Source organism: Odocoileus virginianus, chromosome 21 (genome assembly GCF_023699985.2).
Source record: "Odocoileus virginianus isolate 20LAN1187 ecotype Illinois chromosome 21, Ovbor_1.2, whole genome shotgun sequence".
Lineage (NCBI taxonomy): Eukaryota > Metazoa > Chordata > Mammalia > Artiodactyla > Cervidae > Odocoileus > Odocoileus virginianus.
This window is the reverse complement of record NC_069694.1, coordinates 27,650,798-27,677,157: the sequence shown is the minus strand read 5'-3', so window position 1 is coordinate 27,677,157 and position 26,360 is coordinate 27,650,798. Positions and strand designations below refer to the sequence as shown.

Sequence of the window (26,360 nt, the reverse complement as noted above, 5' to 3'; positions counted from 1 at the left end):
AACTAGTGCACAGTTGCACTCATCTCACACACTAGTAAAGTAATGCTTAAAATTCTCCAAGTCAGGCTTCAGCAATACGTGAACTGTGAACTTCCAGATGTTCAAACTGGTTTTAGAAAAGGCAGAGGAACCAAAGATCAAATTGCCAAATTTGATCAAATTGCCAAATCTGTTGTATCATCAAAAAAGCAAGAGAGTTCCAGAAAAACATCTATTTCTGCTTTAGTGAGTACTCCAAAGCCTTTGACTATGTGGATCACAATAAACTGGAAAATTCTGAAAGAGATGGGCACACCAGACCACCTGACCTGCCTCTTGAGAAACCTGTATGCAGGTCAGGAAGCAACAGTTAGAACTGGACATGGAAAAACAGACTGGTTCCAAATAGGGAAAGGAGCACGTCAAGACTGTACATTGTCACCCTGCTTATTTAACTTATATGCCGAGTACATCATGAGAAACGCTGGGCTGGAGGAAGCACAAGCTGGAATCAAGATTGCCAGGAGAAATATCAATAACCTCAGATATGCAGATGACACCACGCTTAGGGCAGAAAGTGAAGAAGAACTAAAGAGCCTCTTGATGAAAGTGAAAGAGGAGAGTGAAAAAGTTGGCTTAAAGCTCAACATTCAGAAAATGAAGATCATGGCATCTGGTTCCATCACTTCATGGCAAATAGATGGAGAAACAGTGGAAACAGTGGCTGACTTTATTTTTCTGGGCTCCAAAATCACTGCAGATGGTGACTGCAGCCATGAAGTTAAAAGACGCTTACTCCTTGGAAGGAAAGTTATGACCAACCTAGACAGCATATTAAAAAGCAGAGACATTACTTTGCCAACAAAGGTCCAGAGTCTAGTCAAGGCTATGGTTTTTCCGGTGGTCATGTATAGATGTGAGAGTTGGACTATAAAGAAAGCTGAGTGCCGAAGAATTGATGCTTTTGAACTGTGGTGTTGGAGAAGACTCTTGAGAGTCTCTTGGACTGTAAGATCCAGCCAGCCCATCCTAAAGGAGATCAGTCCTGGTTGTTCATTGGAAGGACTGATGTTGAAGCTGAAACTCCAATACTTTGGCCACCTGATGCGAAGAGTTGACTTATTGGAAAAGACCCTGATGCTGGGAAAGATTGAGGGCAGGAGGAGAAGGGGACGACAGAGGATGAGATGGTTGAATGGCATCACCGAGTTGATGAACATGGGTTTGGGTGGACTCTGGGAGTTGGTGATGGACAGGGAGGCCTGGCGTGCTGCGGTTCATGAGGTCACAAAGAGTCGGACACGACTGAGCGACTGAACTGAACTGAACTACCTCCAAAAAGTAACAGGAAAGAGTTCAGGAGGGGCCAAAAGGAGATGAGAGGAGTCAATTTGTCCTACCAACCTCCCAGAATCCTTCTCACTGAAATCCATCTTGGCTAAGAGAGGCATGCACCATCAGGGAGGACCCTGAGTCAGAATGATTGGCCAGAGACAACCTGGAAACCAACCCAATTACCATAAACGCTGAGACTGTGAGCCATGTGGCAGAGCAGTTCTCCTGGGTTCTCTTCTCCTGCTGCTCTCTGCCGGGGGCACCCCTCTCTAATAAAGTCTTTTGCTTTGTCAGTTCGTGTGTCTCCTTGGACCATTCATTTCTGAGTGTTAGATAAGAGCTCCCTCTTGGGCCCTGTAAGGGGGTCACCTTCCTGCACTCAGTAGTCAAAAATGTTTGGTAAAATGTGAATCCTGTTTGGGGATCAGATTTAATTCCTCAGGGATTTATCTTGTTTGTTTTACTTGAGGAAAGTGATTTAATTCAATTTAGCTATTGTTCAAAAGACAGTTCTAAAATAATGGAAGCATTGCCTTTTTTCAGCCATTGTATACATGATCATTTTATAGATTTGTTATTTTGAACCTGAAATATATAGCACTGTCCTATTTTTGAAATAAATATCATGTAGTTTTATGGTATTTTAAAATCTGAGAATGAATTTGATAATATCATATAGCAAGTATCTTTTATTTTGATGCAGGATGAATATGGGAGTGCTTGGGGTGGCCTCATAGTGGTAAAGTATATGTGTCTTTTATGGGGTTATAAAATTGATTGTTAAAAAGTAAGTGCTTTAGACCTGTGTTGTCCTATATGGTAACTATTAGCCACATGTGGCTATTTAAATATAAGTGAGTAAGTTAAATAACATAAAACATTCACCAGCTATATTTCAAGTGCTGAGTAGTAGCCATATGTATCTGGTGGACCGCACTATTTTATTATCCCTATGCCTATTAATAAAGAACATGGAAAGAAGCACAGGCACTTTTCCATCTGACCTCCAATTATCTTGAACTCAAGAGAATCACTTCTTGGGCCTTATTTACAGCCTTTTTACACGTAAGAAACCATATTACCATCTATAAGATCAGTGGTTGTGTAATTTGTGAGAATGAAGGGAGTTGGTAATTTTGAGGGGGATGTGTGCTGCAAAGCATGTGGGATCTTAATTCCTTAACCAGGAATTGAATCCATGCCTCCTGCACTGGAAGCGCAAAATCCTAACCACTGTACCATCAGGGAATTCCAGAGAGTTGGTAATTTTTATCTTGTCAAGTTATATATCTCTTAGCTGGTGCTTCCTAATCTCCACTATTTTAAACATATCCTCAGCACTCAGTCCTTGATAAATCCTTCTCTTAGCTATAGAGGAGGAGAGGAAAAAGTTTTCGTTACCAGGCCCATTCCTTTGTCCTAGCGTGTCTCACTGGTTTTCTGCAGTAACCTCCTGACTGGCCCTTGCTTCCACACTTGTCTCACAACAGCAGCTCGAGTGATTTTTACAGTTAAGATCGTGAGCTTTTCCTGCTTGAAAGGCCTCAGTGGCTCCTCTTGGACTATACAGACCTTCCACAGTGGTATTTCTTCCCATCTGTCTGGCTGACCTCCTTCTTTGTGTTGCCCTCCCCAGATCTCTCTGCTGCAGTGCCGTGGGGGCCTTGAGTGCCAGATAGCTCCCTTGACCTAAAGACTTCAGCCCTCTGACTCCAACTCTACCCTGCTGGTGTCAACACCGGATGTTTGCTTCAGGGTGGAACTGTCAGATCAGAGACGATGCGAAAACCCATTGATGGATAGAGGACTCTTTAAACTTCAGGGATGAGGGATAGGATGGAGAGGGAGGCGGGAGGGGGGGATCGGGATGGGGAACACATGTAAATCCATGGCTGATTCATGTCAATGTATGGCAAAAACCACTACAATATTGTAAAGTAATTAGCCTCCAACTAGTAAAAATAAATGGAAAAAGAAAAAGTAACAAGCTTAAATAGATTAAGAATTAAAAAAAATAAAAAATAAACTTCAGGGATTAATTATGGAAGTTACAATTCAGATTTTGAGTTCCTTTTCTAACAATGTTCAAAACTATCCTGTTTCTATTCTGTGTGTTCATAAGTTTTGTAGCAGTCTCCTGACAGTGACCCAAGAGGCCTAATTCCTTGTCGGGGTATCGAGGTCTTGGCATAACAGTAAATAACTGAAGAAGGTGTGCTTACCCAGCATGTCCTCTTGGCTATGAGGCAGAGTGCCACTTTTGCTATTATTATCCCTAGGGGGAAAAAAAAGTAAGAAGAGGGCCTGAACTCTTGACCTGAGGTTGCTCTGGCTTCTACCAGCAGGTGCAATATTTACAGCTATGGACAAGTGTCTGGCTGAGGACTTTAGAATTGAACTCTATACTTTTATTACCTGTGTGCAGTTTCTATTGACTTATGCACTCTGTTTATAGAAGACTGTCTGAGTAAGGGTATGGTAAAGAGTAAGATAGAGAAAAGTGGTTTTTTTTTTTTAAGTGAGTCATATATTATTGAATTCTGCAATAGGGAGCAGAATTATATATGGTTGAGTGTGTGGGCTTCAGAGGCAGCAGGCCTATTTTGGCTTCTTTTTTTTTCAATTAACTAATTTATTTTAATTGGAGGATAATTACTTTATACTATTATGATGCTTTTTTCCATGTTTCAACATGAATCGGCCACAGGTATATGTGTCCCCCCCATCCTGAGCCCTCCTCCTACCTCCCTCCCCACCGCATCCCTCTGAGTTGTCCCAGAGCACTGGCTTTGGGTGTCTTGCTTCATTCATTGAACTTACCTGGTCATCTGTTTCACATATGGTCATGTACTTGTTTCAATGCTGTTCTCTCAAATCATCCCACTCTCTCCTTCTCCCACTGAGTCCAAAAGTTCATTCAAAAGTGGTATTTTTAATGCAGGTTATCATTCGTATAATAGACATACCAGTGTCTATGGAAGAAGACTTTTCAAAAAAGTAAAAATGTACCTCATTAGTTAGAAAACAACAAGAAGAGAGGAAAGGTAACAAAGGTTCAGTTCAGTTCAGTAGCTCAGTCGTGTCCCACTCTTTGCAACCCCATGAACCGCAGCACGCCAGGCCTCCCTGTCCATCACCAACTCCCGGAGTCCACCTAAACCCATGTCCATTGAGTCAGTGATGCCATCCAACCATCTCATCCTCTCCTGCTGCCCTCAATCTTTCCCAGCATCAGGGTCTTTTCCAGTGAGTCAACTCTTCGCATCAGGTGGCCAAAGTATTGGAGTTTCAGCTTCAGTATCAGTCCTTCCAATGAACACTCAGGACTGATCTCCTTTAGGATGGGCTGGCTGGATCTCCTTTAGGATGGGCTGGCTGGATCTCCTTGCAGTCCAAGAGACTCTCAAGAGTCTTCTCCAGCACCACAGTTCAAAAGTATCAATTCTTCGGTGCTCAGCTTTCTTTATAGTCCAACTCTCACATCTATACATGACCACCGGAAAAACCATAGCCTTGACTAGACTCTGGACCTTTGTTGGCAAAGTAATGTCTCTGCTTTTTAATATGCTGTCTAGATTGGTCATAACTTTCTTTTAAGGAGTAAGCGTCTTTTAATTTCATGGCTGCAATCACCATCTGCAGTGATTTTGGAGCCCAGAAACATAAAGTCAGCCACTGTTTTCACTGTTTCCCCATCTATTTGCCATGAAGTGATGGAACCAGATGCCATGATCTTCATTTTCTGAATGTTGAGCTTTAAGCCAACTTTTTCACTCTCCTCTTTCACTTTCATCAAGAGGCTCTTTAGTTCTTCTTCACTTTCTGCCATAAGGGTGGTGTCATCTGCACATCTGAGGTTATTGATATTTCTCCTGGCAATCTTGATTCCAGCTTGTGCTTCCTCCAGCCCAGCGTTTCTCATGATGTACTCTGCATATAAGTTAAATAAGCAGGATGACAATATACAGCCTTGACGTGCTCCTTTCCCTATTTGGAACCAGCCTGTTCCATGTTCAGTTCTAACTGTTGCTTCCTGACCTTCATACAGGTTTCTCAAGAGGCAGGTCAGGTGATCTGGTATTCCCATCTCTTTCAGAATTTTCCAGTTTATTGTGATCCATAGTCAAAGGCTTTGGCGTACTCACTAAAGCAGAAATAGATTTTTTTCTGGAACTCTCTTCCTTTTTTGATGATACAACAGATTTGGCAATTTGATCAAATTTGGCAATTTGATCTTTGGTTCCTCTGCCTTTTCTAAAACCAGTTTGAACATCTGGAAGTTCACAGTTCACGTATTGCTGAAGCCTGACTTGGAGAATTTTAAGCATCACTTTACTAGCGTGTGAGATGAGTGCAGTTGTGTGGTAGTTTGAGCATTCTTTGGCATTGCCTTTCTTTGGGATTGAATGGCCACTGCTGAGTTTTCCAAAGTTTTCCAAAGGTAGACATAGGTGGAAAAGAGATAGCTGGAAAAGGAGAAAGAATCTCATTTTTCAAAGCCCCTCAGTCATGTACGGAAGGACTGTTCCAGCTGGTAAAAGATAATAAGGCCAGTTAACAGAGCAGGCTGGTTCAGGCGAGTTGTATGAAGCCATTTGAATGCTTCTTTTATTTTTAAAGTCTTTGAAGTGGGTCTCAGATTCAGAAAGCAATTTAACACATGCTCTGGAAGCAAGGAAGCAGCAACAAGTTGGGAAGTTGGTTTATGTCATAGGGAAATCTACATGTGGGGTGTGTGTGTGTGTGTGTGTGTGTGTGTATACATATATGTATGTATATATATGTGTCTGTAGGGAAAGATTAATGTTTACTTAGAGATAGTTACTTTCAGTGACTCCTCTAAAAACCCAGGATACTGGGATAAACCTGGTAAGCCCAGTATACTGTGTACAGTATACCCAGGATACTGTATAAACTGGAGACTTGAGTACTTTGAGGTTAATATGGTGCTGAGATGTGTGTTTTTAAAATTTTGTAATCATTCCTCTAAGTTTTTTGTTTCATCTTAGAGTAATATATTGTTTCATATTGGTGTTAGAAATAAGTTTGGTTTTTGGTATAATGTGCTTCAGCTGGATGGTGTACCTCAGTTATGCCTACTAATCTCTTGATTTGTGACACATGAATTACTAAGACCCTGCTGTCTCTGAGGAAGATTATTATTAATAGGATCATAGTGAGGAATCCAGCACCTCCTCGCAATGTGAATTACTAACTTAATCCTATCACAGTGAAGAGGAACTCAGTATGCACACACTTCTAAAATTGTAATTGTATTTATCAGTTCTCTATCTTGGATGGATGGATGGGTATGGATGATCTTTCTTGGGTACTATAGTTCCAGTTGGTGCCTTTTATTAACAGAAAATCTCACAAAGATTTTGTACTAATGTCTATCTTGAGCCAATGGCCTAATTAGATTCAAGTGGGATGTTATTTGATTCTCTTAATGAGCCTTGTGGAGTAGGAAATGGCAACCCACTCTGGTATTCTTGACTGGAAAATTCCATGGGCAGAGGAGCCTGGCAGGCTACATTCCATGGGTCGCAAAGAGTTGGACAGACTGAAAACACACACACACATACATACACACACACAGCCTTGGGAGAGTGTTAGAAAGTGTCCTTGGTGCCTGAACATCAAATGGGGAATGGCAAGAGAAGCAACTGGTCATGTCAGGCTAGTATAGTTTGGCTTTTGAAGACATGGGGATGGCTTAAGAAGTTTATAAAGTCAAGATGCAAGGTCTCTTTAGTAATTTGTACCTTGAGCCTTCTCTTTCACTGCTTTCAGAGAGTAGGACTTTAGCTAATTATTACCATTCATTGTGCTCACAGATTAAAACTAAGCTCTTTTAATTTCCTGGGTGCCAGTCTATAAGTGGTCTCCTACTTTTGCAGTTTCCAAAATGGAAAATGTTTTAAATGTGATAACAATAGAGCAGTTTCCGGCTATAGGAACAATTACAGATTATTTGGTTTGGGGGAAGTTCTACAATGATATGGTCAAGTGTGTGTGTTTTTTTTATACATATCCTGTCTTGGTGTTCCTAGAGCTTCTTCAGTCTGTGGCTTGATACCTTCAGTTTGGGGAAATGCTTGGCCAATATTTCTTCAAATACTGATTCTGCTTCTTTTTTTTTCTCTCTTTTTCAGGTCTCCAGTTACATGTATACTAAATCTTTTTCATCACTTCTCATATGTTTCTTTAGCTCTTTCATGTAGTTAAAAAAAGGCTACTTCTTCATTCTCTTCAGTCTGAAGTTTTTTGTTTCTTTTCCATGGTGATAATTTTCATACACTCTTCAATCTGGATGTTTTCTCCATGGCAGTCTATCAGTTCACTAATTCTTTCCCAGTCTATTATTGTCTATCTATTGATTTTTTAAAAATATTGATTAATTCTTTGGTGATAGTCTATCTTTTCATTTATTTTCTTAGACATATTACTCAGTTATTTTAACGCAGATGTCTGATGACTTGAATCTGCAATATTTATGGGTCTACTTCTGTTTTCTTGTTTTGGAACATTAGGTCTTATTTTCTGGCATACTTGGTAATTTTTGATTGAAAATTTGGATGGTGATGACTTTGGAATAGATTTAAATTTCTTTTAGCAAAATATGAGTGGATCACATTGCTTGAGTAAAGGCTGGTCTGTTTCTAGGTTGCTCGTGTTTCCAGGTCATAGCCCTACTGGTATGATTTCAAAAACTTGGAGTTTTCAACTGGTAGACTCACAGCTCCAAACTTTGTCTCCCTGTTAATGAGAGACTACTTAAATATATTCATTCAACTTTTGAGCAGCTTCTTTCTGCCTGGTTTTTCTGGGTTTTGCCCCATGTATGTGTAATATGCCTCAAGAATGCTGGGCATGGAATGCTTCGTCCTTCCTCTTTTCCAGAATTTTAGATACTTAAGTCCTGGCTGCTTTGGTTGCACCCATCAGAAAACATTGTTCAAAGAGTTGCACCTTATATTTTGTCTGCTTCTACAGTTGTCCTTAGGAGGATGATTGGTTTGGACCAGCTACTCTACCGTAGCCAGAGAGAAAGTTCTTCATTGATTACTTTGATTTTTAAAAATTAAAACTTAAGTTTATGGAAGTTTCATTTTTCAAAGCTATTGCACAAGCTGTTAAGTTCACCTTAAGATCCTACTCTAAATCCTTATAAAGGGGCCTTTTTTAACTTGTTAAATGAAATATTTTAAACTTCACTTATTAATTTAATACTCACTTGTTTTAAATTCTTTAACTGCTTAACTATTGGTTTGATCTTCTCAATCATTTGTAGACGTAATTCTAAATCTTCCTAGAATTTAAATATGTTTGCCCATTAAGACAATGAGTTTATCATTCCAAACAATTTTGCAGTTTGTCTTCTTAGTTGACTAAAGGAACATAGCAACCAGAGATGTAAAGTCAGGAGCTTTAAATAAAAAAAAAAGTCTCTTGTCCCTGACTGCTTGGCCAACCCCCTTTTTGTAATATCTATGTGATGGACTCAAATAAGAATGGAGTGATGGTGATCAGGTAGCCCTGTCCCTGATCTTGAGTCATATTATAATATATTTTTTAAGTCAGCTCTAACTCCCATTCATCTTTTGCTGTTTTATGAGTTTTGAGTAATTTTCATACTCTCGCTATTTACTTGTTAGATGTTTAATTGACATTTAATTGAAGTTTATGTATTCAGAGTTGTGTCTACCTCCCTAATGTAGGTTCCAAGCTTATTATTGTTGTTGTGATATGGCCTGTTCATTGAAAATGGAGCTATTTATTGCATTGAAGTTTAAAATGGACTTGTTTTAAATAAACATGTTATCAATATAAAATGACCAATAAGGCACTGTACATTAAACCTTTTTGATCTCTAAAATTTTTAACAAATTGAGATAATTGACATAATAACATTAATTGCAGGTGTACAACATAATGACATAATATTTGTATATATTGTGAAGTGATCACCAAAATAAACCTAGTTAATATCCATCACACACAAAAGTCACACATTATTTTCTTCTTATGGTAAGGACTTTTAAGATCTCTCTTGGCAACTTTCAAATATACAATACAGTATTATTACCTATAGTTATCATGCCACACGTTATATCCCCAGGTCTTACTTATTTTATAACTGGAAGTTTGCACCAAAGCAATTTTGTTTTAAGTGTACTGTTAACTACTGTTTACAGTCTCATTTACCTGGACTACCAACTTATTGTTGCTTTTCCCTCCACAGGAAGGCGGAAATGCTCAAAATGTCTTCCAATAGTTACGAGGTTTCTATCCCAATGTCAAGAAAAACCAACGGCATTCCGGAGACAACCTCTAAGGACCGGAAGACATTGACTCAAGGAGCTGTGTTAAGTTTTCATAACATCTGCTATCGAGTAAAAGTGAAGACTGGCTTTCTACTTTGTCGGAAAACAATTGAGAAAGAAGTACTAGCAAATATCAAGTATGTGCTTGAACTTTTATTTAAGTAGGTTCATTGACATGCAAGTTTTGCTTATTGCACATAAAGGTGTGCAAGTCTATACAGATATATAGACACATGCTTTCATTTCATTTGACTAAACTAGCAGTGAAAGGGTTGGAACACATGTTAAGTATATATAAATATAAGACAACTATAGCCTAGCTTAGGTTATGCAGTTGAAGTCCAAAGTGATAAGAGAATTTAGGATCCAAATTAATATTTAATTATATTTTAGAATCCAGGTTAATACAAAACTATGATTCTTGATTCTCTTCATCCAGCAACTAATGCATTAAATGGTGATGAAGTGGGCAATAGAGGAGGGAGAAAATGAGCACTCAGTATCTACTGGGTCTCAAGATATCTTTTTCATATATTAATAGCCTTTAGGGTTTTACTATTTTTCTGAATTCTAGAAAATTGAGCTGGATTCTTCCTCTCTGTGGAGTGGGAAGTGCATCTGAGTTTGCTTAGATAGCACAGCCTATGTGTTTTGTTAACTTTTTTGTTTAACAGGGGAATAATTATTCCTAGATAAAGCAAGCAGCTTTTTCTGGTTTTCCAAGACTGGAGGAATGGTTTATTAAGAACTCTTTGTCCAGGTACAGCTACAAACCTGCATGGAATCAGATGCTTCTCACGTTTTCTTAGTGCGTTATATGCGACTGTGGTCTTTTCTATTATTGGCAGCCAGCTGCTTCCAGAGGGCTAGGAAATGACAAATAGGGGAGAGAATGTGGGGATGTGGGTTGAGAAAAAAATCAGGGATTTAAAATTGATTAGGTTGCCAGAAGGCCAGGAGCAGTGTAGAATTAAATAAATTTTTCTCCATGCAGTAACACAGATTGTACTGCTTTCTTATGTTGAGAAACCCTGTGTATCAGGAGAGGAATAATTTATGAAAAGCTTTTATCTTTTGCTCCATATCTAGACTAGCATTGACTGATCTTTCTGTAAAGCTTACATTTTTTTTTTTTTGGTGGAGCATAATAATCAAGAAAAACACTGGTCACTTCAGATTTTGTGCTGATAAGTGGAAGGTAACAAATCATTTGAATATGTATATGGATAAATTTAAAACATACACTGCTCCAGGGCACATTTACCTTGCTTATGCTTTAAAGGTAGTAAATTAGTAACTTGATACACTAAAAGCGTCATCTGTTCAAGGCTTCATAATATTTTTATGGTTCAGTGGTGTGCACTTTAGCAACAGCTGAGTTCATCCTTACATGCATTCCTAGGTTCATAAAAACTCAGTCAAATCTTGTAATCATTTCAAATTTTACAGATAAAATGGTACAAGTTGTTTTTTTTTTTTCTTTGCTTGCTCTCACTGCTGATTTAGGCAGTAGTGTTTCTTATGTTCCCCCTATCTTCTGGCTTCAACTAAGTAGAGTTTCTGGGATGGGAAAAGGGTGCTCTCATTTATTTCATTTTTGATTTGTGTTTGGAAGCACCATCAGCATTCAAAATAGTACCTGTGTTCCAGAAAAGGGGATGAGGATCTTGATTTTTTGTTTTTCTTTTGGACATTTTATAATCTCACCTATAGAATCAATGTAGACTCTCATTTCCTTCTGGGGGAGAAGATGCTAAAATAAAATCTGACTACATGAATTCAAAAAGGTGAGATTTTACTTCCTTATAAAAATCTTCCTGCTTTGTTTTTCTCCATACCCAGCAGCTGAATTTTTTCTCACCAAAGCTGAAGATTTCTAGAAAAAGTGATCCATTCCAGTGGCTATGTGGCTATCTTATCATCTTCAGGGAAATCCATTATACTATTTGAGAATTTTTTGAATTAATAATTTATTGTGATATAATTTCAAATTTAAATCTTGTGGGAACATAACCCTTTCACCCAGATTCCCAGCTGTGAATGTTTCACTGCATTTGTGCATCACTTTGTTTATCTACCCATTGTCTCTAATATTTTTCTAAACCACTTGAGAGCAAGCAGTCTGTATGATGCTTCAGTATTCCTAACTCCTGCAGTGTGTATTTTCTAGAAATAGTGACCCTCTATTAGGTAAACACAGGTCATTGTCTATAATAAGCTCAGGGGAAATGTAGCTTCATAATGAATGCAGTGGTGGGTCTTATGGAGCCTTGGTCAACCATGCTATTCACATGGTTGACTGACCACCACATCATGTCTCTTCAGTCTCATCCAAGCTGATTTATTCCCATCCTGCACCTTAATCTTGGTCATCTGGTCATGTTAATGTCTCCCAGCCTTCTTCACCATATGTCACCATTTTCCCCTTTGTAATTGACAAATTTTACAAGAGAGATACTATGACTTTATTCAAAAATTCTATTTCTCATTAAACTTCAACCCACCAGTTCTAGTCCCCATTGATGACCCCTGCCTGAATCAGCAGGAACAATCTGCTTTGGTAGTTAATTATTCTATATTTACCAAAATGTGACTTTCTGTTTTCATCCATCTCTTCTATATATATTAGTTGCCATTCTAGTAAAAGGAAGAACTTCATTCACCATCTCTTATATTTGTATTTGTATAAATATAGACCCATAGATTTGTATTTTATTCAATAGCATTCATAGTAGTGCATTATTGTCATTATTTGTCTTGATACTCTTATTATTCCTGATTTGGTCAGTGAGGAACTTTCATGGTAGGTTCTGTATTTTTTTTTAACTCTTTCTTTTGACATATTCTCATTCTTCGAATACTTGGTTGGTACAGCAAGAGGTTTCAGACTCATTGTGTACTTAACCTGTGTCAGACCTGGAATCAGCTGATGTTCCTTTTTGTGGAGGATGGAAATAATTGCACAGCAAGATCTGGGTGCTTGAAATGTTTATCGCTATTAGGGTATTATAACTTTTAGACTTCTTAGTGGACAGACCTAGGGAACATATGTATGTTTCAGTATATGCACATGTGTATTTATACATATATCTAAAACTTTCTATATCTATGTATGTAGATTAAAACCCATGACTTCTCATTATTACATTCTCCAATTTGTATCTAATATGCCAATGATCTTTCCACATATCCATGTTTGTGAAACATCATTTCAGAATGTGACAAGCTTGGTTATCATTGTCTTTGAGTTACCTATTGGTTTACTCAATCAATATTCTTATTCTTCCGTATTAAGGAGACTCCTGCCCCTTCACCTATTGCCTCTCTTCCTCCCACATTCCTTTGCAGCCTATGTTCTTGGATACCGGCAAGATACTATGTTCTTGGATGCTTCTGCCCACTTTCATCACCTTCCTACTGAGAAGGGAAGCGGAAGTCTAATAGAAATTATTGACGTATTTGAACATCAAATAACAAATAGGGAATATAAGTAGGTTTTTTTTTCCCAATCAGACTATACCTCTTGTTCATAAACTTTTCCTACTTCTTTTTAAAAAATATTTATTGATTTGACTGTTCGGGTCTTAATTGTGTCATGCAGGATCTTTCATTGTAATGTGCAGGCTTCTGTAGTTGTGTGTGGGCTTAGTTGCTCTGAGCATGTGGGATCTTAGTTTCTCAACCAGGGATTGAACCCACGTCCCTTGCATTCAGATTCTTAACCACTGGACTATCAGGGAAGTCCCTTTCTTAATTATTGACATTAGTTTTTATTGAAAATATTTCTTTTGATTTTCCTATAAGTAATTGTCATTTATGGAAATGTGGAGATTCATTTATTCATCAAATGTCCAAAGTCTACTAGGTACTTGATATTGTGCAAGATGCTAGTGACAGATGTATCCTGTGTCCTCAGAAACCTTCTATTCTGATGGGGCACTCAGACAACTAGCGTACCTCACTGTGTCATTCTACTATAATAGAAGTGTTAGAAGACACCGTGGATGTCACTAACCCTAAATCAGTGGTTTGGAGGTGTGGGGAGAGAAAAGTGAAAATTGTATATGTGCACACTTATATGTGAGTGTGTGTGTGGGGGGGGAATAGAGGGTGGAGAGAGGTCATGTTCCAGCAGTGGGAGTGGCATTGACTACAGCCCAGGACCAAAGGATTAACCCATTAACCACTAAAAAGTAATACATTTGATGTGAATCTTTTAGCTAGGTTTCATTTCATGTATTCAGTATCCAGGTGGTCTACCTATTGTAAACCACTTCGCTACATGCTTTGGGGGTGGGGGATAAGATAAGATGGCATAATTCTTGTTGGCAAAGTTTTACAGTATAGAGAGGGGAACTTTCCTGCATGTAAATACTGTAAAGCAGTACTTAAGGGTGGGGAATCGGTTTTGAAGGATGACAGTACGGCAGAGGGTAGGGTGGGGAAACAAGGGAATTATAGACCATAGACTCTTTATGGACTGTCCATCTGTGTTGCAACTACTCATCTCTGTTGCTGTAGCATGAAAGCAGCCATAGATAATACGTACATGAATGAGTGTAACTCTGTCCCAGTAACACTTCATTTATGGAAGCAGAAGACAAGTGGCCAGCTTTACTAGAATGTAAATTCCACTCAGGTTAGGACATTTATTCTCAACTCCGTCCTGTGTTCTAGAAGAGTATCTTGTTATACACAGGAGACACTGGACAACTGTGTTGAATGAGTGAAGGGAGAATTAGCCACTGCTCCACACTGGAACTGTTGGAGTTGTGATTGTGTGCTATTGTTTCCTGTAATTCTAGGGCTTGGTACCAAAGTAAGCCCAACTCAGGAACCTGTAAAGTTCTCTGTTAGAATGTTTATATTCAGTTCAGAATTAATTATTTCAGATTGTTTGATCTTAATTTGAGGAAATATTTTTAAAACCTGGAAAGATTTTGACAATTAAATCTTATTTTTTAAAAACTTATTTATTTGGCTTCACTGATCTTAGTTGCAGCATGTGGGATCTAGTTCCCTGATCAGGGATTGAACTGGCCCCTTACATTGAGAGCACAGAGTCTTAGCCACTGGACCACCAGGGAAGTCCTAACAATGATGTCCTAATGAATAACAAGCTTATATCTGGTACATTAAGAGCTATTGATAAATGCATCTTGAAAGTTCACCCAACCATTAGCATGTCTTTTTACATCTGTAGGGAAAGGTCATTGAAAAAATAAGAGATTTTTCTGTTTTACAGTTTGTTCCTGGTTTACTTAACTCATTTATTTGCCAGTGTTTCAGCTAATGAACAAAGTGAAACATGCATGTCATCCTAGTATCAGCCATTTCACAGTTTTGATGATGCAAGCTCAAAAGTCAATAAACGCTGAGGTCCTGAGCAACTAGGCAGAACATTTGTGTGTGTGTGTGTGTGTGTGTGTGTGTGTGTGTGTATACACACAGTATATAACGTTCTGCCTAGTTGCTCAGTCATGTCTGACTCTTTGCGACCCCATGGACTGTAGCTGCCATGCTACAGTGGGGCATGGGGATGGGGATTCTCCAGGCCAGAATATTGGAGTGGGTTGCCATGCCCTCCTCCAGGGGATCTTGCCAACTCAGGGATCAAACCTAGATCTCCCACATTGCAGGCAGATCCTTTATCATCTGAGCCACCAGGAAAGCCCAAGAATACTGGAGTGGGTAGCCTATACCTTCTCCAGGGGATCTTCCCAACCCAGGGATCAAATCCAGGTCTCCCGCATTGCAGGTAGATTCTTTACCATTTGAGCCACCAGAAAATATATATATGTATCCCCTCTCATCACTTCTAAACTGAGAAATAAGAATAAATTTCTACTTACACTTTATAAGAAAGAGAATGATATATCTTGAGGGTATATATTTTATTTTTCTAATTTGATTAGGAATTTTGTGAGGGTTTAGAACTGGTGATATTTTCTTTTTAACCCCCTTGAGGTGCTTTATTCCATCCATTGAATTTTCATTGCAGGTTTATGGCTTGTCTGACTAGATTTGAGCAATGAGAATAGTACTACTGACGATTCTAGAAATCCACTGACATTAATTGTGTAGAACTTGACAAGGTAGCGAGTCACATGATGTGAAGATAATAATCATCAAGCATCACTCACGACTTATTATGCACTTTATTTTACACTGTGAAAGGAAAGTAAGTGTAACAGAGATATTTCCCCAACATCTGTTACATCGGGGAACTTTGAAAGTTCTTGTGTCCTTTTCTAAAAAATTTAAATGGTCTAGAGAATAAGCAAAAGGAGTTTAGAGAAACCCAAGTCATTTTTATTCTAAGTTCTGACTAGTGATTAACATTCTTTGTAGTATGCTAGATTTTTATTACTCAACAATTCAGTTTCTTTTTCCTTTAGAGTTGATTTGTGCTTTTTTTCCCCCTCCTATCATTTTATCAACCTTCATTAAGTGTATTAAATACAAGCCCTAAATTATAGAACTGGTTTTAAACTGGGTCAGTAACTGGATATATTTCTGCATTTATAGTGGAGTCATGAAACCTGGCCTCAATGCCATTCTGGGACCCACAGGTGGAGGCAAATCTTCGTGAGTATAACAGTATAAGTAAGCTTTTTCTTTGTAGTTTTCATGTGTGGTTTTTAAAAAACTGAATTATAGTCAACATAAATATTATGTTAGTTTCAGGTGTACTACATAGTGATTTGACTTTTGCGTTCATCAAATGATCACCATGATAAGTCAGGTCATCTGTCCCTGTATAAAGTTTATTAGAGTATTATTAACCCTATTCCTTATCCTGTGTGTTACATCCCTGTGGCTTATTTATTTTATGACTGGAGGTTTGTACCTCTCAAATCTCCTTCACCTATTCCCCACCCCCAGTTTTAAGGTGCTTTTAAAGAACAGTTTCATATGAGCAGGTATTTGTTTCTTGAACATTTTCTACATGTCCAGTTTGGTACTGGTTGCTACAGATAAGGTGCAGTTGTGCTAGCTTGTGATTGTGTCCTGAGGAAGTCTTATTAGGTCAGCTTTACTAATAGGACACTAACAGGACATGATAAGGTGATTGGCATATAGCTGTCAGCTATGATTTGAGCTATATGGAGTGGAAAAGGTAGGGGATAAAATTGAAAGTGGGGAGAGGAGCCAACAGCATAGTGAAGGCTTGTATCTTAAGCAAAGGAGCACATTGCCTGCCTGGAGACCCCCAAGGTCAGACAACCTAGGGGGCAGTTTGGGTGGTCTGTGCTGGATCAGGCAAGAGAGCTTACTATCATATTTTTGGGCTTTATTATAGCATATAATTTTAAAAAGGAAGGTAAGATTTAAAATATATGTATATAATTTTAGTTAAACCATATAATTTCTTGATCTGTTAATTTGGATTAACATTAGCTAGGAGGTAAAGCCTGATTTGGAGGGAAAACAAAAACAATAAGGTATGTCTTTTATAGGTTGTTAGATGTCTTAGCTGCAAGGAAGGATCCACGTGGATTATCTGGAGATGTTTTGATCAATGGAGCACCTCGACCTGCCAATTTTAAATGTAACTCAGGTTATGTTGTACAAGTAAGTATTTGTGACTTTACCTACTAGATTTCTTTTGATTTTTCATATGGGCAAGTGCCTTGGCTGATAGTTGAGTGTGCTTCCAGTTGACTACATGACATAATCATATAAACAACTTTTCTTTATACTAGCTTTTCATAATCTCCTATAAGATTCAGAATAGTATTAAATGAAAAGAAAGTCTGGAATATGACCCTTGTAAGGGCAATAGTATCAACTCTTATTATCATATCATTTCTAAAACACATTACTATTTTACTTTTTTTGCCTTACCCTCACCTCTTTCCTTCCCTTAGCTTAGAACAGTGTTATATAATCCTTGTGCAAAGCATTCTATAAATGTCTGCCAGTAGTAATCATAATTACCTGTGTTCTCTTTGGGTATACAGGTTAGAAATGAAAATTAATTCATCAGGCTATGCAACTGTCTGAACATGGAGTTATTGTAATTTGTTTAATTGCAAATTCATCATTGGGGCTTTCCAGGTGGCACAGTGGTAAAAAATCCACCTGCCAATGCAGGAGATGCAAGAGATGTGGGTTCCATTCCTGGGTCAGGAAGATTCCCTGGAGAAGAGAGTGGCAGCCCACTCCAGTGTTTTTGCCTGGAGTGTCCCATGGACAGAGGACCCTGGCTGGCTACAGTCCATAGAATTGCAAAGAGTGGGACATAACTGAGCATACAACACACACACGTTCATTATTAGCTAGAACTTGGGTACCTTGTTTTTGTGGAGAAGTTACGTATACCACAGAGTGGTGGTATTAGAAAAGACCTGACATATCTTGTTAAAATGCCATTTTTCTTTAAGGATGATGTCGTGATGGGAACTCTGACAGTGAGAGAAAACTTACAGTTCTCAGCAGCCCTTCGGCTTCCAACAACTATGAAAAATCATGAAAAAAATGAACGGATTAACATGGTTATTCAAGAGTTAGGTCTGGATAAAGTGGCAGATTCCAAGGTAATGTCGAAAAAACTGATAATATCATAGTCAGCAAATAGGACTTCACCTGTGTGGATGGTATAACTTACTCAGAAATTTTCTGTAATACGTATGGTTAAGATTGGCTGCTTTCTGAAGCAATGAGAAAAGTGACTGGTTACCTGACATGAAGATGGAAGTTAACCAGGTAAAAAAATACTAAAAGTGATTAACTCTTGGGCAGGAAGTGTGTCAGTGTGTTCTAGTATGTGGACGTGTTCTTTGCTGTGAACAGGTGACCCTTTCTGTGATTACAACTCTTGATCCTCTCCCACCTCTGGTTGGTTGATTGTCGCAGCTCATTCAGGGTCTTCACGCTAACTTTGCTTCTTCCTGTTTTCTTTTCCCCTTGTAGTTGTTCTTCTTCTGTCCTTCCACGAGGCTTTCTTCCATTGCTTTTGAGAATTATATTTCTGGAGTTCATAAATGATGAAAATTCAAGAATTCAGTATGTTTCACTTTGCTGTCAGTTGGCTTCCAAAATTATATTCAGTCAAACTAGGGATTTATTTGTAGTTTATGTAGCTTCGAACTTATTTTTCTGAAGCCTTTCTTTTGACATTTTTGTCTCCCAACCCTCCCTCCCTCACTTTCCCTCTCCCTTTCTTCTCCCAGTATCTACTTATAGACTGTTATGTGCTGGTCTATTTTAGGCTTTAGAGATAACAGTTGTATGCAGGAGAGTAAAGTAACTCCTTTTGTGAGTTATGCAAGTTTAGAAAGAAAAATTGAGATAAATGAGTGACCTTTATGGTTGATGACTAGGTATAAAAAAATTTTCTGGAAAACATCTGTATCTTTTGGTGAAGATCAGCTTTTCAGCTTGTCATGGCTCAAGGTTAATCCCCTTGTACTAGAAGTAACAAAGAATGGGGATGTTTTGCTGGCTGCTGTTTCAGATGATACTTTCTGACATTATTTAATGTAAAGTATATTTTGCTATATTTTGTTTGGAAAAATAACTTTGAGATGCCACCGTATTCCACTAAATTCATTTTGGGAGTGATTGGGTTTCCTTTGTATTAGCTCTATTTATCTGATATTGTCTTTCCAATAAGGTATTTACCATTCTTAACCTTTAAGTAAAAGTTCTCTACCAATAGGCAGTCATTACCCATTCCTTGTATGGATTTCCAGGGAAAATAAGCTGAAACAGTTTGTTGACTTAGAATTTATTTATCTAATTAATTGAAATACTTCACTTAATGTTTTTAGTTTTTATGAAATTTTAAGCATAACAAATGTAGAGAGAATAGTCTGATTACTTAGTTGTTACTGAGTCCAAGTTTGTACAGTAATCATCATGTACAGACCAATAAATTGTGAGATGAATTGTTGGGGCAAAGAAAAGTGACTTTATTTGAAAAGTCAGCAGACTGAGAAGATGGTGGATGAATGTCTCCAAGAGCTATCTTATCCAAATTAGAATTAGACTTATTTTATACTGAAAGAGGAAGAGAGTGTGATTGGTTGTTGCAAACTTCTTATTGTCGGAATCTTTTGTTCTTGTAGCTGTTCATGTGGATCTGGTCACAATGTTCCTATAAACCTCTAACAAGACAAATGTTTTCCTCTGTTATGAATGGAAAAATCTAATCATTCTGATCTTTAAAGGTCAGATCCTTGAGAATGGGCTATCCTGTATGGGCTATAAACCATATTCATTCACATTTCCTCATTTGTTTCCAAAATGTCTGTTAGAGGTCAGTTGTTAGAGGATCCAATCACAGGCATGAGTAGCACTTGATTATTATCTTTTTGAAGACTCATAAGAATTGAAGTGATAATATGATTTAACCTGACTTCATATTAAATCTATTCCTTTAGATCTAACCTGTATACTGTGTTGCCTGTGCTTAGTCATGCTGGCTCTACATCTTTTACAAAAGGTTATTGATGACCATTAATATAAGAATTATTTCCTACTTCCTTTCTCCCCCAAAACCTTCCTGGTCCTCCACCACACAGTAATGCTGACTGGTTGAAAAGACCCAGCCAATTGCCCTGTAGAATAGTCTACCTTCCCATGTAGAATAGCCCTATAGAATAGTCTGCTCATCCAGTTGCCCTGTAGAATGAGTCAGGACTTCTTTCGTAAGTTAAGGTACAGAAGGGCTCAATTTGGGAAGACTTATGATGATTTAAGAGGTGCTAATGTGGTATAATAGAAAGTGAACTTTCCTAGCTACCAAGACACACTGGTGACTTTCTTGGGGATGGGGTGGGGGGGAGTGGTCAGAAGGCTGTAAGAAGACTAACAAGTATAGATGCTTTCAACTTCTCTGCTCCTATCTTCATCTCCCTTTTTGGTCTGTGATTTCAGACCAAATCTTTCAGTGTCCTAGCTTAACTGTCTTAAAACTAAATGTTTGGCTTGATAAGAAACATATAAAGCATAGGTTTCATATCTTACCAATTCTGACCTAAACCTCAGTTTACTCTTCAAGTTAAAGAGAAGCCTACCTCTTCTCCCACATAATTTTTATTTGCTATTCCGAATAAACAAGGATGATGTGATGAAGTACCTCTTATAGGACTGGAACATTTTAAGAGCTCAATAAATGACAGTGGCTGAGGATGTTATTGGTAATACTAATATTTGTGTTTTAGGTTGGAACTCAGTTTACCCGTGGTGTGTCTGGAGGAGAAAGAAAAAGGACTAGTATTGCAATGGAGCTTATTACTGATCCATCCATCTTGTTCCTGGATGAGCCCACAACTGGCTTAGATTCAAGCACAGCAAATGCTGTCCTTTTGCTCCTGAAGAGGTAAATGCTATGAGAATATTATTCTTTCACTCATCCACTGGGTGGTCACCTGTATGTACCAGGTATTATTCTTGGTGCAAGGGATACATCAGTAAGCACAACAGACAGAAATGTCTTCCTTGGTTGCGGGGAAAGTCAGTTAACAAATGTAAGTGTTCCATGAAAAATGAGACAGGCTGCAAGTGTAGCAAAATATGGCTATGGTGGAATAGAGATACTGTGTTATATATAGGATGATCAGGGAAGACCTCAAAGAGGTTTTGAGCTGGGAGCAAGTGAATAAGACCTGGATATATGGGAGTCAAGAGTTCTAGTGGAAGGGACAGCCAGTGGCACTGAGGCAGAGTGTGCTTCCTGTGTTTGAACCCAGTAAGCTGTGGAGGGGGGTGGGTATTACTTATTGATTACTTTGCTCAGGGTACCTTAGCGTAGTATAACAGACTGGATGGCTTAATGTAGAAATTTAGTTCTTCACGTTTTTGGAGTCTAGATGTCCAAGATCAGGCATTCAGCAGAATTGTTTCTTCTGAGGTCCCTTTCCTCAGCTTGTAGATAGCAGTCTTCTCTGTGTTTTTACTTCATCTTCTCTCCTCCTAATCTCCTCGTCTTATGAGGACACTGGTCCTGATTGAATGATGACACTCACATGACCTTATTTATCATAATTGCCTGTTTATAGTAAAGAGCCTCTCTCCAAATACAGTTATATTCTGAGGTGCTAGGGGTCAGGACCTCAACATGAATTTTGAGGACACACAATTCAATTCATAACAGTTAGAAAAGGATATGAGATGGGATTGAGTGGTTGGCAGATTATATAGACTACAGGCCACTCTAAGAACTATGGCTTTTAATATCTGGATGATGTGGGAACCGAGGACTGGCAGTTCTGTAGAGAAAAGGCTGTATAATTGGTCAGGGGTGAGTGGGAGGAATCCAGTCAGGAGGCTGTTTGTATTAGCACAGTTGAGGTATGATGCTGGCTTTGACTAGGATAGTAGTGGTAAGAGGGGAAGGAGTGAGTGGGTTCTATCTGTTTTCCAAATAGAATCAGCAGGATTAGGTTAGAACTAGATGTGGAATGTGATTATTGAGAGAATAACTTCTGAGATTTGGGGCCTGAAAAATGGGAGAATGGAGTAAAGAATGTCATTTACAGAGGGAGATGGAAGGAGAGGGTGGGATGTATGAAGAGAGTAACATGGAAACATATACACTGCCATATGTAAACTAGGTAGACAATGCAAATTTGCTATATGATTCAGGGAACTCAACTGGGGCTCTGTAACAACCTAGAGGGGTGTGATGGGGAGAGAGGTTTAAAGGGAGGGGACATAGGTATACCTATGACTGATTCATGTTGATGTTTGTTAGAAGCCAATACAATATTGTAAAGCAATTGTACTTCAAGTAAAAATAAATTCATTAAAAAAAAATGTCATTTACTTTTACGAAGAAGATGGGAGGAGAATCATGGTTATAGGAGAAATTTCAAAAGTTTTGGACATCTTTTTTTAAAATTAACTTTTAAAAAGTTTTCATGTAAATCCATGGCTAATTCATATCAATGTATAACAAAAACTACTGTAATGATGTAAAGTAATTAGCCTCCAACTAATAAAAATTAAAAAAAAAAAAAAAAAAAAAAAAAAAAAAAAAAAAAAAAAAAAAAAAAAAAAAAAAAAAAAAGTTTCAACCTCACAGAACAGTTACAGGAGTAGTACCAAGTACTACGTTACCACCTTAAACACCTCCCAGCCACACCATCCAGTCCGTGAACTCCAGTCATGCTTCCTGAGCTGCCCCAGAAGTGTCTTTTTTTTCCTTTCTGGCTCAGGATTATCTCCAGAAGCACCCCCCCCCCTTTTTTTTTGGTCTTTTCTAATCCTGAACAGTTCTTTATTCTTTCCCTGCCTCTCATATCCTCACACATATTCAAGAGTACATCTCATAGGGCAACCCTCAAGTTGTATCCATCCAGTGTTTCCTCATGATCAGACTCATGCCATGAATTCTTGGCAGGGATGCTGCAGAAATGATGCTGTATTCTCAGTGATAACATCAGGCTGTGTGATTTTGACTTCTCCCATCATGGATGATGTTAACCTTTCATCAGCTGGTCTTGTTGGTATCTGCTGGCTTTATCTGCTATGAAATAACTATTTTCCCTTTGTAGTTGATTAGTATTTTATTAGGGGAGATAATCAGATATTAGGCCAGTATCCTGTTCCTCATTAAATCTTCCATGTACCAGTTTTAGCCTATGTTCACAACTGCCTCTGTCAGCTATGAGTATGAGGGTAACCAAGTGGTGATTTTCTTTTTACATCATTCATTCAACATGTATTCGTTGGTCTTTTACTGTAAAGAAACTTTCTTCCTTCTCTGTTCATATGTTTACTCATTTTCTCCTTTTATTAAGTGAGTTATAATCTGTTATTCTTCCTTATTTTCATGACAAAATTCACCCTGATTTGGCCAGTGGAAGCCTCCTCAGTCTGCCTTTTGTGTTGTTTTTACATGTCCCTGTCATTCTTTAAGCATTTCTTTACCTTATGATCAGCAAGATGTTCCAGGCTCATCGTGTACTTTTCCTGTATCAGATGTTTCTTCATGGAGTCCTGGTTCCTCCCAGTTTAGCTATGATTGAAAAACCAAGATCGGATTACTTGGTGTGCTCACTGCTATGGGAGTGTCAGTGCTTCTAGATCCACTTAGCAGACAGGCCTAGGAAATGTGTATGTGTATGTATGTGTATATTACATAGAAACACATATGTGTATTTTATTTGGAAATATATTTACTATAAATATGTTATATGTATGTGTGTAATAGTTTGAATAGAACTTACATGTATAAGCATATTTGTAACTATTGTGCTATTAGTGTGTACATATTTTTTTTTAAGTGGATTTATATTATTTCTAATCTTGATCTAACACTTGAGTGCTCTTTTTAGCCTTCCACCTTTCTGTGTTTTTAAATGACTTTTCAGACAATGTGAAACTTGGCTCCCATTATCTCAGTATGTTTCCTTTCTTCCTCAGTAAACTAACTTAATTGTTCAATTTAATCAGTTTCCCAGTCACTCTGGTGGTTCTCTATGCTCACCACCTCTGGGACAATTACCACTACTCCCCATTTTTAAAAACCTGTTGGACATACCATCTTTATATGGCATCCCCTCCATATCATTATCTATCTTTTTTTTTAAAGTTTTATTTCTTTATTATATATATATAATATATGTATATATTTGGGGGGGCATGTTGGGTCTTTGTTCCTGTACATGGGGAATTTCTCTAGTCGCAGCAAGTGGTGGCTTCACTTTGTTGCAGTGCACAGGCTTCTCACTGAGGTGGCTTCTCATTGTGGAGTATGGGCTCTGGAGCACCAGTTCAGTAACTGTGGCACATGGGCTTAGGTGCCCCTCAGCATGTGGGGTCTTTCTGGAGCGGGGATCGAACTCAATGTCTCATGCTTTGGCATGTGGATTCTTAAGCACTGGACTACCATGGAAAACCCTACCTTGCTTCTTCTGATGTCCATGCCCTTGTAAGCAAGCCCCTATGCTAGAGTAAGAAGGAACGGGAAGATGGAAATGTCTGATTTTAGACATTTTAAGTTTGAGATATCAGTTACACATATAAGTGAAGATGTCAAGTAACAGGTCTGGGATTCAGGATCAGTTAGAGAAAACATCCATGATATTTTTATTATCTGTAATTAATTATATTAACAGTGTTCATTAGAGAATGATGACTTCAGTTCAGTTCATTCACTCAGTCATATCCAACTCTTTGCGACCTCATGGACTGCAGCTCGCCAGGCCTCCCTGTCCGTCACCAACTCCCAGAGTTTACTCAGACTCATGCCCATTGAGTCGGTCATGCCATCCCACCATCTCATCCTGTGTTGTCCCCTTCTCCTCCTGCCTTCTGTTGGACCGGAATCTGGTGGTCCGGAGTCGACATAAGAAAGTGAAAGAAGGAAAGAGGCTAATATTCCCTGGATTACAAAGCTGGCCTTCGCACTCTGGGGAATCAGCCAGAAATAGAGAGAGAGAGAGAGAGAGAGAGAGAGAGAGAAAGGAGGACACGGAGACCCAAGTCTCTGGTGGAGCAAGGGCGCTTTATTGAATTCTGTGTGAGTATATATACTGTAATACAAGGTAGCTTCTTCAGATAAAGATCAAGAGACCAGACTTTACAAGTTACCAAGGAAGCAAGGAGCAATAGAGGCCATAAGGCCAAAAGGCAATCCATTTCAAAAGAGGGTTGTAAATAATTCCTTTCACCAAATGGAAAAGCTAATGAAGGGAATCCTATGCAAGCATCCCATCTTTTTGATCTCCCTTCTGGGAGCAGCTTGCCTGCTCCTCTTGCCCCTGACAGAGACTCATAAGGAAGAGAGGGCTCAAGAGAGATAGGAAACAGCACACAGGAATCCTACTGTTAAACATTCCCTGACACCTTCAAACTTTCCCAGCAACAGGGTCTTTTCCAGTGAGTCAGCTCTTTACATCAGGTGGCCAAAGTATTGGAGTTTTAGCTTCAACATCAGTCCTTCCAATGAACATTCAGGACTGATCTCCTTTAGGATGGACTGGTTGGATCTCCTTGCAGTCCAAGAGACTCTCAAGAGTCTCCTCCAACACCACAGTTCAAAAGCATCAACTTTTCAGCATTCAGCTTTCTTCACAGTCCAACTCTCACATCCATACATGACCACTAGAAAAACCATAGCCTTGATTAGACGGACCTTTGTTGGCAAAGTAATGTCTCTGCTTTTTAATATGCTGTCTAGGTTGGTCATAACTTTCCTTCCAAGGAGTAAGCGTCTTTTAATTTCATGGCTGCAGTTATCATCTGCAGTGATTTTGGAGCCCCCCAAAATAAAGTCAGCCACTGTTTACACTGTTTCTCCATCTATTTGCCATGAAGTGATGGGACCGGATGCCATTGTTTTCTGAATGTTGAGTTTTAAGCCAACTTTTTCACTCTTCGCCTTCACTTTCATCAGGAGGCTCTTTAGTTCTTCAATTTCTGCCATAAGGGTGGTGTCATCGGCATATCTGAGGTTATTGATATTTCTCCCAGCAATCTTGATTCCAGCTTGTGCTTCATCCAGCCCAGCATTTCTCATGATGTACTCCACATATAAGTTAAATAAGCATGGTGACAGTATACAGCCTTGACGTGCTCCTTTTCCTATTTGGAACCAGTCTATTGTTCCATGTCCAGTTCTAACTGTTGCTTCCTGACTTGCATACAGGTTTCTCAGGAGCCAGGAAAGATGGTCTAGGATACTATCTCTTTCAGATTTTTCCACAGTTTATTGTGATCCACACAGTCAAAGGCTGGCATAGTCAATAAAGCAGAAATAGATGT

At 38.6% G+C, this 26,360-nt stretch overlaps 1 protein-coding gene across 5 annotated transcripts in view; it reads left to right on the top strand.

The window, feature by feature from the left end:
- Positions 1–26,360, top strand: part of ABCG2 (ATP binding cassette subfamily G member 2 (JR blood group)) — a 132,428-nt gene that overhangs the window by 79,282 nt on the left and 26,786 nt on the right. For all 5 annotated transcript variants that reach the window (XM_020868971.2, XM_070452121.1, XM_020868973.2 and 2 more), the window contains exons 2-6: positions 9,560–9,778; positions 16,170–16,229; positions 17,102–17,216; positions 18,029–18,181; positions 20,813–20,970. In XM_020868971.2, coding sequence (XP_020724630.2) covers positions 9,570–9,778; positions 16,170–16,229; positions 17,102–17,216; positions 18,029–18,181; positions 20,813–20,970 — 695 coding nt within the window. In that variant the 5' untranslated portion in view covers positions 9,560–9,569. The remainder of the gene's footprint in view (positions 1–9,559; positions 9,779–16,169; positions 16,230–17,101; positions 17,217–18,028; positions 18,182–20,812; positions 20,971–26,360) is intronic.